At 29.9% G+C, this 17,788-nt stretch overlaps 2 protein-coding genes across 13 annotated transcripts in view; one reads left to right on the plus strand and one right to left on the minus strand.

Moving 5' to 3' along the window:
* Ptpmt1 (protein tyrosine phosphatase, mitochondrial 1) overlaps positions 1–17,788 on the plus strand; it is a 42,425-nt gene that overhangs the window by 6,368 nt on the left and 18,269 nt on the right. The gene's annotated exons all lie outside the window — the stretch shown is intronic.
* The window catches only part of Tomosyn (syntaxin-binding protein tomosyn), a 35,863-nt gene that overhangs the window by 3,745 nt on the left and 14,330 nt on the right, over positions 1–17,788 (minus strand). For 3 of the 12 annotated variants that reach the window (XM_070310672.1, XM_070310675.1, XM_070310676.1), the window contains 10 exons: positions 12,799–13,074; positions 11,747–12,265; positions 4,587–4,710; positions 4,126–4,245; positions 3,855–3,980; positions 3,416–3,622; positions 3,142–3,250; positions 798–881; positions 362–457; positions 54–178 (listed from right to left, as the gene is read on the minus strand). In XM_070310672.1, coding sequence (XP_070166773.1) covers positions 54–178; positions 362–457; positions 798–881; positions 3,142–3,250; positions 3,416–3,622; positions 3,855–3,980; positions 4,126–4,245; positions 4,587–4,710; positions 11,747–12,265; positions 12,799–13,074 — 1,786 coding nt within the window. Of the gene's footprint in view, positions 1–53; positions 179–361; positions 458–797; positions 882–3,141; positions 3,251–3,415; positions 3,623–3,854; positions 3,981–4,125; positions 4,246–4,586; positions 4,711–6,910; positions 7,434–9,315; positions 9,364–11,746; positions 12,266–12,798; positions 13,075–16,057; positions 16,085–17,788 lie in introns of all 12 variants that reach the window. The other 9 variants (XM_070310677.1, XM_070310679.1, XM_070310673.1 and 6 more) reach the window with 9 other exon arrangements.

A 17,788-nucleotide genomic window follows, 5' to 3' on the forward strand; every position in this document is an offset into this window, starting at 1 on the left:
ATAGACATTAATTCCGGTTTTTTTTTGTTTTTTTTTTTTTAATATCCACTTACACAACTCCTCTCGGTCAAGACTTCTCGAACCTCCACCGAATAAACCTTTAAAGAAACCTTCTTTAGGCGGTTCTGGCATATCATGACCGATAAACAGATCACCCATCATCTCCGTCAATTCAGCGCTAAAAAATAAAGAATATGTCTTATTAATTGATAAAATAAATTATATTAAATTATTAATTATTAATTTAATTATTAATTATTAAATCAAATATTCAATGTTCAGTATATCAATATTAGTCTCATATATTGTATAAGACTAAAAGTAATAGTTATTTTTTATTAAAGTAAGAGTAAAACAATACCAGAATTCACTCGAAACGGAAAACTTCTGAATTTCCATAGGCGAAGAAAGATATAAACCATGGCCTCGATTGCTGAAGCAAAGCGTCTTTGCGATCCTGTAAAAAAATGCGCAAGCCAGCTTTACTGCAATGCGTTATTTCATAACTAATATAGATTATACGAAAAATGGCAATATCAGGGTACAACTGTAAAAGAGTATCGAGTGTACGGTTTTATATACATATAGCGTAAAGCTCTGCTAGGTAATAAAAACCAGTTTGTAGATAGTTAAAGAGGGTTTGAATCGCGTGAGAAACGCTTTCCTATGTGAAACTAGTATGAAGCTGTTGGCAAAATTATGAAATCGAAAAAAGATGATATATATTGCACGCAAGGCACATTGTGTGTTGTGTAAAGGTTTTACATATGGTGAGCTGTACTTTATAGATGACTTACTGATCGGTATCGCCATTAACAAAGAGTTGATGACCCCATATGCTCAACATGGGGTCTACAATGCCATGTTTTGTAGTCTGAAAACTGTTAGAGATTACAGAGACAGGAGGAAAGTGAGCGCTCGACCATACACGGATTAATATACAATTTATTACGTTATTTTTTTACGTTATTATAATTAGCATTAACCCTTAAAACACAGCTAACCCAATTATTCTTTAAGCTGACTATTCGCACGATATATTTTTTTTTTTTTTTTGTATATGTATATAGAAAAATTTGTAAGTGAAAAAGACGAGAAAATGATAAATGTTGCCTGAAAGTCCGTAGTGTAGTGCCAGATTTTGCTAAATAGAAATCGTAAATATATATGATGAAGTAAAGATATTTTCAAAAGAAAGAAAAGATTAGAACTTGCATAGATGAGAAATTGCCATAAAAAAAGCCAATTTTATATCGCGTGATCGTGAAACATTGTACAAAAAAAAATGTAATTAGATTGAAACGGAGAATATTTTCATGTTAATGTAACGTAACTATATAACGCTACTTAGCAATTCGCACTTTCATTCGTTTCACGACACTGCATCATTCTCTGCAAATGTAGCATATATACTTCGAGATAAAGAAGTGCAGTAGAAGTGCTCGTAGAAAATACTACAAATGAAGCATGCTCAAATTGTATTAAGAGTTAACGAGTGCATTTATTGCAGAGAAAAGTCACATGCTAACGGTATTGTCAATCGCTGTCAATTCATTTCATTAATAGATAATCATATATGTATAAAAGTAATATTTATTATATAAGTATGTGAAAATTATTGCTACTCTTTGTATTTATTCTAGACGATATTTCAATTTAAATATATGTTATTAACACACACACATCGGTAAAAAAGTACGTAAATATGTAAATTTTTACAAATTTATATAGCTCTTTCCTAGACATTCGCGCAGTTTATTCTTAATATATAAAAAGATATTCTCCAAACGTGTGCTACATTATTTATTTTTGATAATATTCGGTCTTATACAATTAAATTTGTTTTTAAAATTATTTTATAAATCACATTAAAATACAATGACAATAATTGTAAATGGTGGTTTAAACTTGATATATATTGTATTTAATGACTGCACACTTCTAGAAAAAATTGTAGCAACATACATATATAGAATTTTACAGAAAATGAATGTAAGAAATTGTAAAATATTCTTGAAGTAAAAGAATAAATAATCTGATAATTGTATCTTTACGTACATCAGTTGCACGGTATATCTGATTTCGGTACTTTACCTAAATCTACTCGATGAGTTTCAAATTTGCGTTGTTTATTTTACTGCGAATAAATATAAAATTTAAGCGATGAATAAGAGAATAAGCAAGATTTTTATTATGTACCAATTTCATGCGTCGAAATATTAAAATATCTAAAAAATAAATTATCAGCTATATAAATAGAGCAGAGAAACTTTGCTATAGATGCTTCAAAAATATAGATTTAAAAGTTGCTTATGCAGCAAATAAGACTTTGCCTAATAATACGTAAATAATATATAATTTATGGCCATCGCCTTTAATAAAAAATCTTTGAATTCTTCTTCTTTTTTACCTTTTAAAAGATATCTCCTACTTTATGTTTTCTAATAAGAAATTATTACGTATATATAGCATGTTTACAAATATCGCAATTTAATACCAAATATCCATTTTTCAACCTATCAATTATATAATTTCTCTGTAAAATATTAGTACTGTGAATAAAATTTCATTTAATTTTAAAAATTTACTGACAGTTGGAGAAGATATACAAAAAAAAAGATTTCTTCTAATTTTTTATCAACAGTTTTTTTTTTTTGACATTCTTTTGCGATAATATGATATTTTTAATGTGAAATTATAATAAAAATAATTTATATGCAAATTTAATTAGTATCCTCTTTGGAAAAAAAAAAAAAAAAAAAAAAAAAAAAAAGTATTGCTTCAAATATCGGTGTATTTGAAAAAATACAGGAAATTATTACAAATTTTAATATTATTGGCATAGCACCGTTAATTTATAATTAAATCATAAATAGATATGCGACAAACGTATGTTATATTTTAATATACGTATACCATTCATAATTCTAGATTGTATGGTACATGAAATATTTTTAATAGTGTTTAATGTATATATGTACTATTTAATATAGTACATTAGAAGAATAAAAAATGTAGAGAAACTTTTGCAATCTTACAATAGCGTATAGTGCAACGCATCATGTGCAAATATTGTCACTATATTGCCTTGACAGAGCTAAAATAAAAAAGTCAGAAAGAGAGAAGGGTTACTGTTCTTACCTCAAGTCTATAAGAGGTAGAAAATCAACGTCTATCAGCGGTCTAAGGCTAGGCAGACTGTACGTCGTGATGTGACCATTGGAAACATAACACACCAGACAGACATTATCTAGACAGAAATGTTTAAAAAATGAAGCTCTCCGCGAATGAGTTACAATACATACCTTGAAATAATTACATGTAGCAAACATAATAATAAATCTAAATAACAGTTATATCTATATTCGCGTTATGTAAATTGTAAAAAATATAGATTACGTAAAAGTATAGATACCTTTCAGTGATGTAACCTCTGCTTTAATTACGATATGAGTATCCGCCAGCTGTTGTCTATATATACAATTTTGGGAGGGTAACGCTACAACTCTCGCTTGCTTTTCCGAAGCAAGCACAACAAATTGTCTGTCTTCAAAATTATCCCCGCTGACTTGCGTGTTCGCCGACGGTGACATTCGGCTATTTGTACATTTAGCTTGACTCTCTTTAATAGAAATCCATTTTGTTAATATGACATATATTACATATAGCATATAGTCCATATGTAATATATGTCATATTAATATATTATTAGGTACATACAACAATTATATATTGCGCATAGAACTTTTTTAAAATAAACATAAGAGTCACAAAAAATACGAGCTACATTTTGACATTAATTTTTCTTCTCTCACGAATATACATACATGATTATTAAAGGAAATGAAACCTACTGTTGCGTTCTTTGCCATCCGTGTTTTCGTCTTTCCAAGACTCGAATGAATATGGAATCAGAGCGCCGTTGCAATCTAAGAATGACATGGATAGGATACAACCCTTGAGTTTGAAAGTAGATCCATCTGCGTACAATTAAATCCATATTAAAATTCATGTTACACGTTCTCGAGTGGTTTTAAACAAAAAAAAAAAAAAAGATTTGTGCTTTTTAAGATTATATATTTTGAGAAAACGTTGAGAAAATAATAATAAATAAGATTTGCTCACTACAAGTAGACACAACCACTGGATGAGCATGACGTTCGCCATGGGCAGGTGTATTGAATACAACAGTCTGTACAGATCCCAGAGACGTGCCAATCCATAAAGTTGGCATGCCGTTTGTATCTTAAAAAAATAAAATAAAATTATTACAAATTTTTTCCGCGTTAAATTATTGCAAATAATTTACTCCGCATTAAATTATGCAAATAATTTACTAGCATCTCTAATATAATATTAATCCTTTAGTATTCTTAAATCACTTTACGCATTACGCGATGTCTTGTCGATGAGAGCGAAAATAGATAATAATTATTCATCGAGTTAACGGCATTAATATAAAGAAAACTGTAATATACAACATACATAGTATATGCGATACAGACATGCGCGTAAAATAAAAATTGTTCACGAATCTTAAAAATTAAACTCTTGCTATATGAAAATCATTAAACTGGTTTACTTACCGCTTTTTTTCGTATAAGAATCCGCAAATGTAAGGCAGCTTATGGTTTCTGTAGTGATATTTTCGAGGGACGACATACTCGAGCTCCTTGATCGTTGGAAGGAACCGTCGAATTTGTCTACCCGACCAGCGATCCCAAAAGAAAATTATCGATTATTTATAGAATAAAAATGTTCCATTTTTTTTTTTTTTTAACTATTAAGAAGCATGCACAATAACTATTGAAATTATTTTCGACACGTTTACATCATCTTTACGTAGTGTATCATATATCGCAAAGTGTAACTAGCGGAATTAGAACATTTATATATTAGAGACAGAGCGCAGCTTCAAGAGGACAGTAATAATAATGATCGTGATGATGAGAAATGCTCAGTATGACGACGACGACGACGACGACGATGACGATGACGATGACAATAATAATAATAATAATAACAGCGACAGCAACAACAACAACTATCACGCTTAGTGTCTCTCGACTGCACAGTTCATATATTAATTACCCTTCGCAGACTTTAGACTTATCAGGATTTATGAATATATCAAGTCAATCGTAAATTTACATAGACACATACACACAAATACGCACACACGCATATGTACTATCGTGTTTAGTTTGCGTAGAATATTTTCGCGTTCGCAGACTCATGTCAGTTAATCTCATATAAGTAAGCTAAATGGACGAGCGACACGACGAAGAATTACTCTTGCATGCACGCGTAAAGTATTCGAGTGATCTCCGGGTTATGTGGTGACGAAAATATCATCACAGCATAAAAATCGATCGAGTTCTTCGTAATTCAAACATAAATCAGGCCAAACCAATGCATTTCGTATAAGCTTGGTATAATTTAAAGATAAAATTTGTAAGATGCTTTATATATATTTTCAACCATAAGCAGTTTTGCAAATGTAACAATCGAAATACACAATTGAATGTATGTTAAACAATATATCGTTTTCTGAACATAATTTTTTCAGCACAATATATTACTTAATACCATTGCCATGTAATATAAAATAGAAATAGATATAATTTGTTGTTTTGCGTATGTATAACGAGTATAGTTGTATTGTCTGAATATTGTTTCGTAAATTTATTCTTTCCTATATATATATTCGTTTCGAATAAAATATTTGGGATATAGCGATACGAATAAATCTATATTTATAAAAGAAAACTTACGTATCAAGTTTTGCACATATGACATTTTTAATAAATAGATAAAAGTTAACACGTGATGCTATTGTGCAAGCAAATCGCTTTTTCAAAAAGAATCGTTACAATTATATAACATATTTATATAACAACACGATAAAGGATTACGTTATTAAAGATGTAAAGACGTGTATTTTTTTGTTCAAGTCTATAAGATGTTGACGCGTAATATTTGATCCCTCCGACATTTTTGCACATTTAGTTAGCGAAGTCCGTCTTATTATCGGTATATCGATTCACACAAAGTGCGTCTTAGATTATGCATCGAGCTGGGAAGTAGATATTTGAGATGCAACGTTATAGATTACATAAAAGAAGCAGAAATGAAAAGCTTGCCACGTAGGCGAAAACGAAAAGAGTAGAAAAGAGTATCTCTTTTCGAGGGTGCAGTGTGACAACTAGAGATCACGCAGTCCGGATGGATGTGCCATTTTTGTGTTTATTTAGAAAAGATCCACTAAAGAGCATATACAAGTCAGAAAGAAAGAGATGCATCGTAGTGTGAGAGAGAAGTCACTATCGAAGTCACTTTCACAATCAAATCAACAAAGACCAGACAGTATCTATTGATTCTAGACAATAGAAAAACGTACGTGCTGCAAGGATCTCGGGAACAACGTTGCTTATGATTTTATTGAAATTATAAACAAAGAAAGAAAGAAAGATTGCTACTTAATATAAGTTTTAAAATCAATCCGAAAAAAAATTAATTTTATATAGTAAGAGCGAGAGGAATATAAATATTGCGTTAGAAAAATAGATATGTATGTAATATAATATCAAATAATTAATTATTAATGTATAGAGATATATGTCTATTTTTCTATATATAATTAATCAATCATAATGATATTAATCAATTTTCTGAGATATATATTATATATAAAATTTAATTTGCAACATCGTAGAGCAACGTCGCGCGAAAGATCCAGCACTTTCCAAGATTAAAAGATTCGATCCGAGAAGAATCGTTCTATTCACAAGAAAATCAAACTAAAAGTCAAGCGATCAGAGAAGAGTAGCTTTTCCATTCGGTGTCACAGAGAGAAAGAGAATAATATATCGGTGGTCTACGTACTCCATACATAAATATTTAAAATTACAATTAGCTGTCGACACAATACTACCAAAGCTGCTATACTGTCTGGTGTTGGTGAGGATATTCTGGTAGTTCAAAGACGCTTGAGGGACGGCTGAGGAACTTCTCATCTCCGTGCTACGCTGAGCGTAGAATAGCGAGACTGTTGGAAAAGCGGCGGTAGTGCCCGAGGCGGAATCCACCTCGAAGTGACTGGTAGCGGTGCTCAGACACTTCTGGAGCTTCCTTATACCCTGGGCGCGCGGGTGACGTTGATCTAACGTGACACCCTTGCGAGACGCTTGCATATTAATTTCCTCGTCGGTACCGCTAATCGCCCCGACGACGGTATTACGATTAATACCCGAGCGAGTTACGCAAGCACCCGCATTAGAACCTCCACCACCGTCACTATTGTAGGCGCCGTTACTGCCACCGCCGCCGCCGCCGGTGCTACAACCATCACTATTATCACCATTGTCATCTCTCTCACCACCAACACCCACTGTACTTCTTCCTGTCACCGCCAATACGCACATCCCGTTCATCTACAAATCAGTGACAAGTCAAATGTGAAGGAAGTAAACGACTTGGTCGTTGCTTTCGTTTACAAAGCAAATTTATATATGCGAATTGGAATTTTTTTATGGAAATGAGCGCGGACTTTTATCAAGCTTCCGTCAAAACGAAAGAGAAAACAGAAAGGTATGAAAAATAAATTTTATTTTTTAATTGTCGCAGTTAGCGGATTATTATATAAGCATATGGTGTTACCTACGTATCTTATCTCGCGTTCTATTTTATCCTTTATTCGCGTCTTTTTATAGAAACTTCTTTTTTATTACGATATTGATTAATTAAGAACAGAAATATATAAAACTAAAATATTCATTATACAAGCGTAATAAAAATATGAAAAATATCAAAATATTACACGAAAAGCAGAGAGAGATATGTGTGTGTGTATTATAACTTATAACAATGTATATTTTAAAATGTTAAGTCTCACAAAAGTATCATTAATTTACTTTGATATACTGTATACAATGAGGCAAAATATATTACGGAAAAATTTTAATTATCTAAACATGCTTATAAATTCTTCTTATGTAGAGTTACATATACATATGATTTCTCACCCTAAAATCGAAAAATTCATTAAATATAATAATGAAGTTGAATAGCGCTGGCGGAAAAAGAAGTGGTCAACGATTACTTTTTTTGGGAGGGGGGGGGGGATTGTCTCATAATATTCACAAACAATAATTGCACTCTATTAAATGACACATATATACGAAAGCGTTTGAATAAAGAAACTTTTTTGTTTTTTTTTTCATTAGAATTTTATCGTATGTTAGAATTCATGATAACATATCAGAAGCATTCTTCTCACGTTGTTCCGATAACAATGTGACAAATCTTCATCTCGAGAAGATCCTACTTAGAAAACAATGATTCATCAGAATCAATCGTATCGAAATAGCACGATGAAAGTTCGCGTCAGAATAGATGTTTGTGTAAATCTGACGTGTATGTTCATTAGGAAAATCAGAAGATTAAGCTTTTTCTTTGCCATCTCATGACCGTATGTTTTATAACGCCGGTACGAAACGACTGACATTCCTCGATAAAGACAGATCGAAAACACTTCGATTTATTCGATTGGGCTTTACCTCGACTATTCAAAAGATGATTTGTCGAGCAAATTCGGATGTGAAATAATATTTGTTGTCATTGTTGTTGTCTGCACTGGGGATGACATTATGGAAGATGTCATTGAGAGAAAAAATGATGAACGCTTGCTCGTGTATGCACATCTTATTTCTCGCTATGTGGAATATCAGAATATTATGCAGAGTCCTCTATAGTAGTCAGTCAATGTCGAGATAGAAATTTGAAAGAGTTGGACTCATAAAATGTCGTGTCAGCAGCGTTTATATTACGCACATTATATATAATTCACGCCTTAATTTAATCAATAAAAGAAAATGACTTTGTCTTGTTGTCATTGATGATGCCACGATCATCAGTGTTGTTATTATTATTACTATTGCTATTTGCGTGCAAACCATCGAAAAAATTTCCAAAAGCTTTGAAAGCAATATTGTACCGAGAGAAAGGTGTCTGTGGATAATATACTCGTATGTTGGAAAGTAAGAAGAGAAAAATCATAATTTTTCTACATGTAGACTTGAAAATAAGTGGAAGTCGATGTCAATCGTATTCGAGAGATATGTCAATAGTCTACGAATAGAATCTGATTTTTGGATTATTGTGATCAAGCTACATAGGATGATATACAATATAAGAACACTGCCTATTAATTTGTAATGTGTAATATCATACATCTTGACTGAGATCTTGTTGTCAAGGTGTGTACTTTTCTCTCGGTGATAAGACAACTGCGAAAATATGAAAAACCTTGTTTTTACCTGAATCGAGCTTGCTGTCGGGGAAGACCGCAAAATTGATTTGAACCTGAAAAAGTGTTAAAGTAGAATCTCTTCAAATTCGTATTGTACAGTGTAAAGTGTAGATAGAGGACTTGGCGTCGGTACGAACGGAGTAGTGTTATTTCCTGTTGATATTCCCGCAGTAGGAGGGGATATTTCCCACATTTTACGAGCGTAAGAACAATTTTTATAAGGGATAAATGTAGCCATAAAACTTGGAAACGAAGTTGACACAAATGGATATCAAGACCAAACGGGAGGCGATGCACTTTCCAAATATCTACTACGCATTCCAGGTATATTGGTAACCTAGGGGTGGGAATAACTAGAAAAATCTTAAATATGTACAGTGAATCCCGATCTATTGACTTATCGATCATCAACGCGAATTAATTGCATACTAAGGATAATTCGATAAGATAATGTTTTATGAAAAGGCAATCGATGCAGTTTAGTGAAGCGTTGATATTCTTTAAAATGTATTTTTCTAAAAATAGTATCAGAAACATTACATTTGTGAATATAAATTGAATATATCCACGCAGAGATATTTACATTCGACAAATGCAAATACGCAAATTATTTGCGTATTTTACGGCGTAATTTATACCTCGTAGCCTGTCTCGATAATCTTATATTCTTATATATCTTATAAGAACTTATACCAAATCATAGCACTGATTGTATCATTTGAATTTGAAAATTTATGAGTTACGCATAGAGAGGCATGTTCTGATTAAAATCAGGAATGCATTTTAAAGAATCATCATTTTCAGCGTACATTGCGTTGTATATTATTTTCTCTACCAGGGAATATTGTCCGCACTCTTCTATTAATTATAAGGCCTTCTCTTCATAACCGAAGAAACGTCGACACACTTCGGAAAAGCCTAATAATAATTATCGATGAATTTATTGACTGACCATTATATTAGACTCTACATCTCTCTCTTGCGTGACCAAATTTCACGGCACAGTGTCTCTCTTATTCCACATAACTATATATATTTATCTTACAAGAAAAATCATACGTTATAATCAATTATTTTGCGTGTTAATTAAAATCGATGGTATCTACCAAGCTTCTGCTCTCACGTTCTTGCAAAATAAGAGCTAAATTATTTATCTCTATCGTATTTAATTATTGAAAACTAGGAAGAAATTATGTGTTAGAATTTAAATAAATATAATTAAAAATATATAGAAATATATAATAATTTTCTTTATATATAAGTTTTTTCACGCGTAAATTAAAATATATGCAAAACATGCTCTTTAGAAACATAATAAACACAAGATAAATTGCTACCGTTCATTTCCTTTTTAATGACATATAGAAATGTTTATCAACAATATTTAGATTGCATTATAATAGCACTGCTATTTCATCAATATGCATTTGTATTCGACATGCAATAAGTAAAGAGTACTTATAATGGATAACTAGAAATTTACGAGCTATTTTACTCAATTTTATGTATACGTGAATATTTATCAGATTTATGTGATCTATTATGTATTCAAAAATTTGAAAACTGTTAGTATTTAATATTTGTCTGTTTGTATAAGATATATCGTTAGTAATGTTTAGAGTTATTAAGAATTATCGCGACGATTTTCTTGCAAGAGCACATATGTATTAGAAGCTATTATTGTTATTTAAATATTAATTGATTAACTTAAATATTAATATTAACTGCTTCACATAAACCTTTGATGATGATATGTTATAATGAAAGCCAATATTGGGTAAGAAAATGAAACTTGTGTTATACTTTTCTCGCAAAATTATATAAGGATTATATTGAAATATTTAAAATATTTTATATTTCTCCACAATAATACATACATTGATAATAATAAACTCCCAATTGATATGTAGAGAGAAAAAAAAAAGAGAAAATATATTTAATCTATTATGAGAAGTTTAATATATTGTATTTACTCTGTTTTAAAATTAAATGAATATAAAGTTTATTAAGTCTAAAATAAGCATAATCAAATATCGATAGTTGAATGATATTTCAGTTTATAATTTATTACAGAGATTACCCAATCTTGGCAAAGATGTAATTAATATGAGTTGTGTTAACGTTTCCTCTGGAAATAATCATGAACGCATCTAAGAGCATCCTAGGCTTTGTATTAAAAAAAAAAAAAAAAAAGGCAGAAGCACGTCTAGGACCAGCCGAGCTCTCTCTATGGTTAGTCTACACCCATCAGTTCTCAATCACAGATACAAATGCAATTTCATTATTAATCGCACGTTTCCCGATCGAGGAAGATTTCGATCGTTAGATTAATTACACGCACACATTCACATTTAACGTGAAAATCTAACGAAGTAATATATCTCTAAGGACACACGGACGACACAAAACGCTTTTCTACATTAGATATAAACACTTACTGAATCTTCTTATAAGATTGCAGGTGAATGATTCGGAGGTAGCGTTCTCTTCGCATCTTAGGTCACAAACGGTCGTCTCGTTCTTGGAAAATTTCATATTCGGCACCGAGAGTAAGCGGCTTTCTCTCTTTACCTGCTTGATCTTGGCGATACGTTTCAATCGCGGTGGTTTTAGCTCGTTTTCAGGCAAAGATAGATTCATCGGTCTCACTACTTCGGTTTTTACACCGATATTGCCGTCGTTTATTATCATTTTCTCGTTCTCGTTTTCGTTCGTAGGGCTTCCAGTCTCTTGGATTTCTCCCTTCCTATCGTCGATCTGAGAACTCTCGTGTCCCGGAGACTGATTCTCCGGTGACAAAGAGGATTCAGAGTTGACACTTTCTACCGGTGACAGCGAACGACTCGTGCTGGCCGTTTCGTTGATATTGCAGTAAAATGTGGAAGACTTTTGACTGCCAGTATCGCCGCTTGTCTGCTGGCATTGGGGTACTTGCATGAGCCCCGATGACGAGCTCTTTCGGAAACATAAAGACGAACATTGTAAACGTAAAACGATATTAGATTCGAGAATATAAGCAAAAGGATAATGCTGTTATCCATTACAAAAAGCGATTTCCGGTATAAGCGCACAAAATAAACTTTTTTTTTTCACACACAAAAGATATCTTTTTTATAATCATATAATTTTTCATATAATGTAAGAGAATTTTGATATTTCGTTCATAAAATTACGAATTAAAGAGGAGAAAAAGTCATTGCTTTCATATTGTATTGCACTTATAAGAACATATATTGCATATACAATATGTATATATAAATGACGCAGAGATTTACGAATGCAATGGCTGCGCTACAAGCTAATTTATGTATGTACATTTAAAATACCATACAGTAATATTTAAATATTTCGCGAAAATATTAACTGGTAGCAGTGGAAACACAAAAAGAATTTAAAATTACTGTGACTTTTGTTAATCACACATAAAGAAAGAGAAGAATAGTTAAGAAAAGAATAATTAAAGCACGTATTAAAAAGCATACAAGTACCCCATTCTGAGAAGATACCATAGATGGTGTAAAAGTATTTTTGATCTTCAGATCAACCTTGCTCAGTTGTCTCTTGAGACTAAATCCCTTCCAACCTTGATTTTTTTGACACTCGTCGTCGTTTCCCGTTTTATTGTATTCATTCGTAGATTCCTCCCCACTCGATTTATCGCTATTGTTTCCGGTCTGACTCTCATTCGGAAGAGACACTTGTTGAGTTGAATCTGCTATCCTTGTAACTATTGGCTCGGATTCCATCGCGGATTCTCGTTGACTCTGATGAATTTAAGATGTTGTGCTTTGCATAATCAATCATTTTGCAGGTAAAGAGGAATTTTACATACATACATATACATGTCATATACATCATATACATATACAGATATATAGTTACACACACATATATATATATATTTATTTATTTTTAATACAATTTTTTTTTAAGAGTTGGATCTAATAATATATATATATATATATATATATATATATATATATATCTGTATAAAATATTGGACCTAATTCTAAAAAAAATAGTATTTAAAAAATTTCATTATGTAATTTTCGCGTACGTGTTCCGTAAGTGTCCACTAATAGTGGTGTAGACTAATCCCTTATTATCGTGCTGTTATATGATCTGCCGTGATCTGTAAACGCGTGAAACATGCCTAAGAACAAGCGCAATGTCAAATTCAAATTAAAAGCTATCGCAAACGTATGGTCACTTGTCACTTCCCAAGCTCGTAAAAATCTTATATCGAAGAGTGCAGACAGGCCAATAATTATATATTTATAATTTTTTCTCTTACACGAATAAATCCGTCTGCTTATAAGAGCTAACAAAATGCCTAAGATGCTCGTAGAAACGTAGGCCTTTGTAATATTTAGAATATCGCTAGTCTACGAAATATCGTAATGTACCTTGTACAAATGAAGATTATATATTTGTCAAACATATTTCGTTTTTTTAAACAATTATTCGTAATGTTAAATAAATTTTCTAAGTGTATATAGAGTATTTCAAAATTTCAGTTTACGTTATTGAATCATTATCGAGAAAGAGAGATATCATAGAGAAAGATTCAAACTCAAGAAATATAGTATGTACCATTGTTATCGTACGATTTATCTAATATGATTTATATAAACAGATAGAGATACAATTAAAATCGTTGACACCTTTACGAATTACTTATAATTCTTGTTGTGGAAAATATCTACAGTTTTTTCGAGAAAAGAATAGCAAGCGAAAGCACAAATATTGATTCTCGACGATACTATAAATCTCTGAAAAAATAATTTACGATAAAGAATATGCATACAACATCAGCTTATAGGTATAGCTGATGAGTTAGTGTACATATTTCATATCCGTGTGCAATTGTCAAATTATAAATCTTATCTATATATTCGCGTATAAAATAAACAAAACGAGATTCAACACATCTACATTGATAATATATGTACTAACATTTACATATATTAAGCATGCGAGTATATAAATACTGCTGGAAGATAATTGGATACTAGCTTTATATAAAATAACTCTGTGAGAACAATTGTACCATTTGTCTTATAATATGATTCCCGTTTAACTTGCTTTAAAGCATATATGAAAAGTTAGAGATAATCTTAAACAATGCATGTATGCATTACATCAGTAAGATGACAGTACTAGGCGCTGATAAAGGTAGGACAAGCATGTAGAAAGTCGTGTTATAAATATATTACAGGTATATACTGCAAGTTTGCACAAATTTACTTTTACAATAAAGGCGAGGGATTAAATTGTAATCTTTAATGATATTCACAAAATTCTGGCCCGTAAAAAATAAAATAATTATTATATAATAATTTAGTTTGACTTTAGATTTGAACTTGAGATTTAATAAAAATCTATATCAAATCTGTGTCAAAGAGCTTCTAAAGAACATTTTCAATATTAAAACTTCGAATCAAATGTTGTTCCTAATCACGAAAATGTTGTTCCTAATTACAAAATTCTATTTTACTTGTAACACATTTGTAGTGTATAAATATATCTTTAATCACCTGCTAGATATCTCAACAATAATTGAGCAATGCTGACATTTACTGATGTGATGTATATACGTAGCTGAAACATGTTATTATTATTATTAAATAAACACGTTTTGTTTCTGTGCTAATAAACACACTATACATATTAAGAAAATATATTCTTTTTTCTAAAAATATTGTCATATATTATCTACAGTGACAAATTTCTGATTTCTAACACAAAAAGCACTACACTACCAATTAAATATTACATTTATATAAATGTGACAAATAATATTGTTTAAATCGATTACTATCTGTTAACATAATGTAATGAATACCAACTATCACAAATCAAATTATATGTAATTACAAATAAAAGGTCCGTGTAAGTACATTCAATAATAAGATTTCATCTTTAATTTTTGCTTAATGATTTTCTCAAATATTTAATAGATGATGATGCTTTATCATATTAATGACATCTCAAACTTGAGATTTGTCAACATACCTGGTAATTCTTTGTCTTATAATATGTCATGTATATAAATACATGAAAATTACTTGAGCACTGCAAATGTTCGATGTATGACTTATGTTGCATATTTATTTTTCTCATGCATTACTATATATATATTAATAATAATCTCTAATATACGTTATATGATAAAAAAGATTTATGAATAACATTATAAATTTATCACACTAATATAATATATAATGTGTGTGTGTGTGTGTATGCGCGCGCGCGCGCGCATATATATATCCATCCATCTTTTAAAAAGTAGTATCAGTATTGAAAGCAAATTAAAATACTAACAATAAGTTATATAATATCAACATCATTAATAACACACATCATATTAATTTAATGATTGTGGTTGTAAATCTCATTTACATATTTTCATATCAAATCTATGCACATGCACAGATCCCATCAAATGTTTATGTGAGAACCATTTTCATTCTTGTTATGTATTAAGTAATTAACGTTTCTTACTCCTGCTTTTTCTGTATTATTGTTTCTACTCCTTTTCATTTGTTCATCAGTTACTACATTCAACATTTTATCATCTAATTATAAATTTAATGATAGAAACTGAAATTGTAAATATTTTGCTATTAATATTGCTACCTACTCAAATAATATATAAATAGAGACTAATACTCTCTCTTAACAGAACAACATTACACAATACAAAAACTATAACAAATTTCTCAACAAAAATATATTTGATCTTACTTGCTTCAATGGTAGACACATAGTTAGCTAAACATTAAATACAAAATATATATATATAAATATAACAAAAAAGATCTCTTTTATAAAGTCGCATAAAAAAGAAATAATATTTAACATTTATGATACATTTATCATAATCGGTTTTTAATTGAAATACAACACTAATAAATAGCTTTTTTTATAATAAATTTAAGCATATATATTTTTAATAATAAAATAATATATGTCTTTTTTTATCATCTTAGTACACCTAATATCTTAGGTATAAGTATACACTGACTTAGATTTTTTTAAATTTCTTTAACGACTTGCCATAACAATAATTTGTAAAAAAATAAGAAAAAAAATCATAATACATAAAAAAATCTATAATACGTGGAAAATGACAAGTTTGACCAGTAGTTGCCGATGTAAAATCATTCTTTTCGATATACATAATAAAAATATTTACAATAGATTTTTTTAAAACATATTTTTATTAAATTTTAGGAGTTAGAAGATTGCATTGTTTGTCATCTAGTTAAAAAAAAAAAAAAAAAAAAAAAAAAACCACTTTTAATCCATTAAATATAATACATTGGAAATACAGATTATTCTCTCTCTCCTTGAGAATAATGATAAAAATTGCTAAGCAGCGAAAAAATCTTAAACGTTTTGTTTATTATAATATGTTTAAAAAAAAAAAAATTGAAGTTCTGCATGTAATAAACAAATTAAAAATATGTAAAAAAGAAGAATATTATTGCATTTAAAAATTTTCTAGATATAAAATACAATGGTCATTTACACACAGTTGTGACTTGAAATACAAAAACGTAGTTTAATTATCTTATTACAAAAATTATATCTTCTTAGCATCCAAATTTAAATGCAAACTCTATGTAAATAGTTTAAACTATATTTATAAATATTAAGAAAAATGTTAATCATATATGTAGAATGTAGAGAGTAACAAAAAATTTAATAATTTAAAAATTAAATAACCTGAATATATATATATATATGTGTGTGTGTGTGTGTGTGTGTGTGTGTGTAAAAATTAGTTAATACATGCTCTGAGAAGTATTTGATGAATATTAATATGTCTTAAAATGTTATTAAAATTTGATGGGACGTGTTTGTTATATCTTTTATTTGTTAGTTGGTCACGTAAAAAATCATTTCTGATTACCGATTAAAGAATATAATTGTTTGTTATGTTTATTAGAGCTTATTAAAGTATCAGACATTTCTAATTTGAATTGAAATATATTTTTGTTATAAAAGACTTTTAATTAAAAAATAGATTATTGTCCACTATATATAGGAAAAAAATGAATACTTTACCTTTTCATTGCCAACATTTATTTTGCTTTATGGTATATTTAAAAAATTTTTTTAAGAGCGATGAGATTATTTTTTAGCGAATTATACTACACATATAAAATACGGGAAGAGTTCTCAAATCAAATTACAAAAATATTTTTCAAGTACACAAGATTAGACTAGTAAATTACAAAAAAATCTTTAGATCATTACATTTTATTAATGTTAAGAAAAAAATGTGTTATGGGCTGCATTGTGCAATTAAATAAAATTAAGATATTTCTTATGCACGCCCATACTTAAGTGTATGTACGTGCACGCGTGCGTGTTATAATGAGGATATTTTTTCTTAAAATTATCGGATTGCTAATTTCTATTTACAGAATCGAAAAAAAAATATGTTTTATTATTATAAAACTATAATAT

This window comes from Polyergus mexicanus, unplaced genomic scaffold (assembly GCF_030449975.1).
Source record: "Polyergus mexicanus isolate NDT 795.1 unplaced genomic scaffold, iyPolMexi1.0 SCAF_18, whole genome shotgun sequence".
Taxonomy (NCBI): Eukaryota; Metazoa; Arthropoda; class Insecta; order Hymenoptera; family Formicidae; genus Polyergus; species Polyergus mexicanus.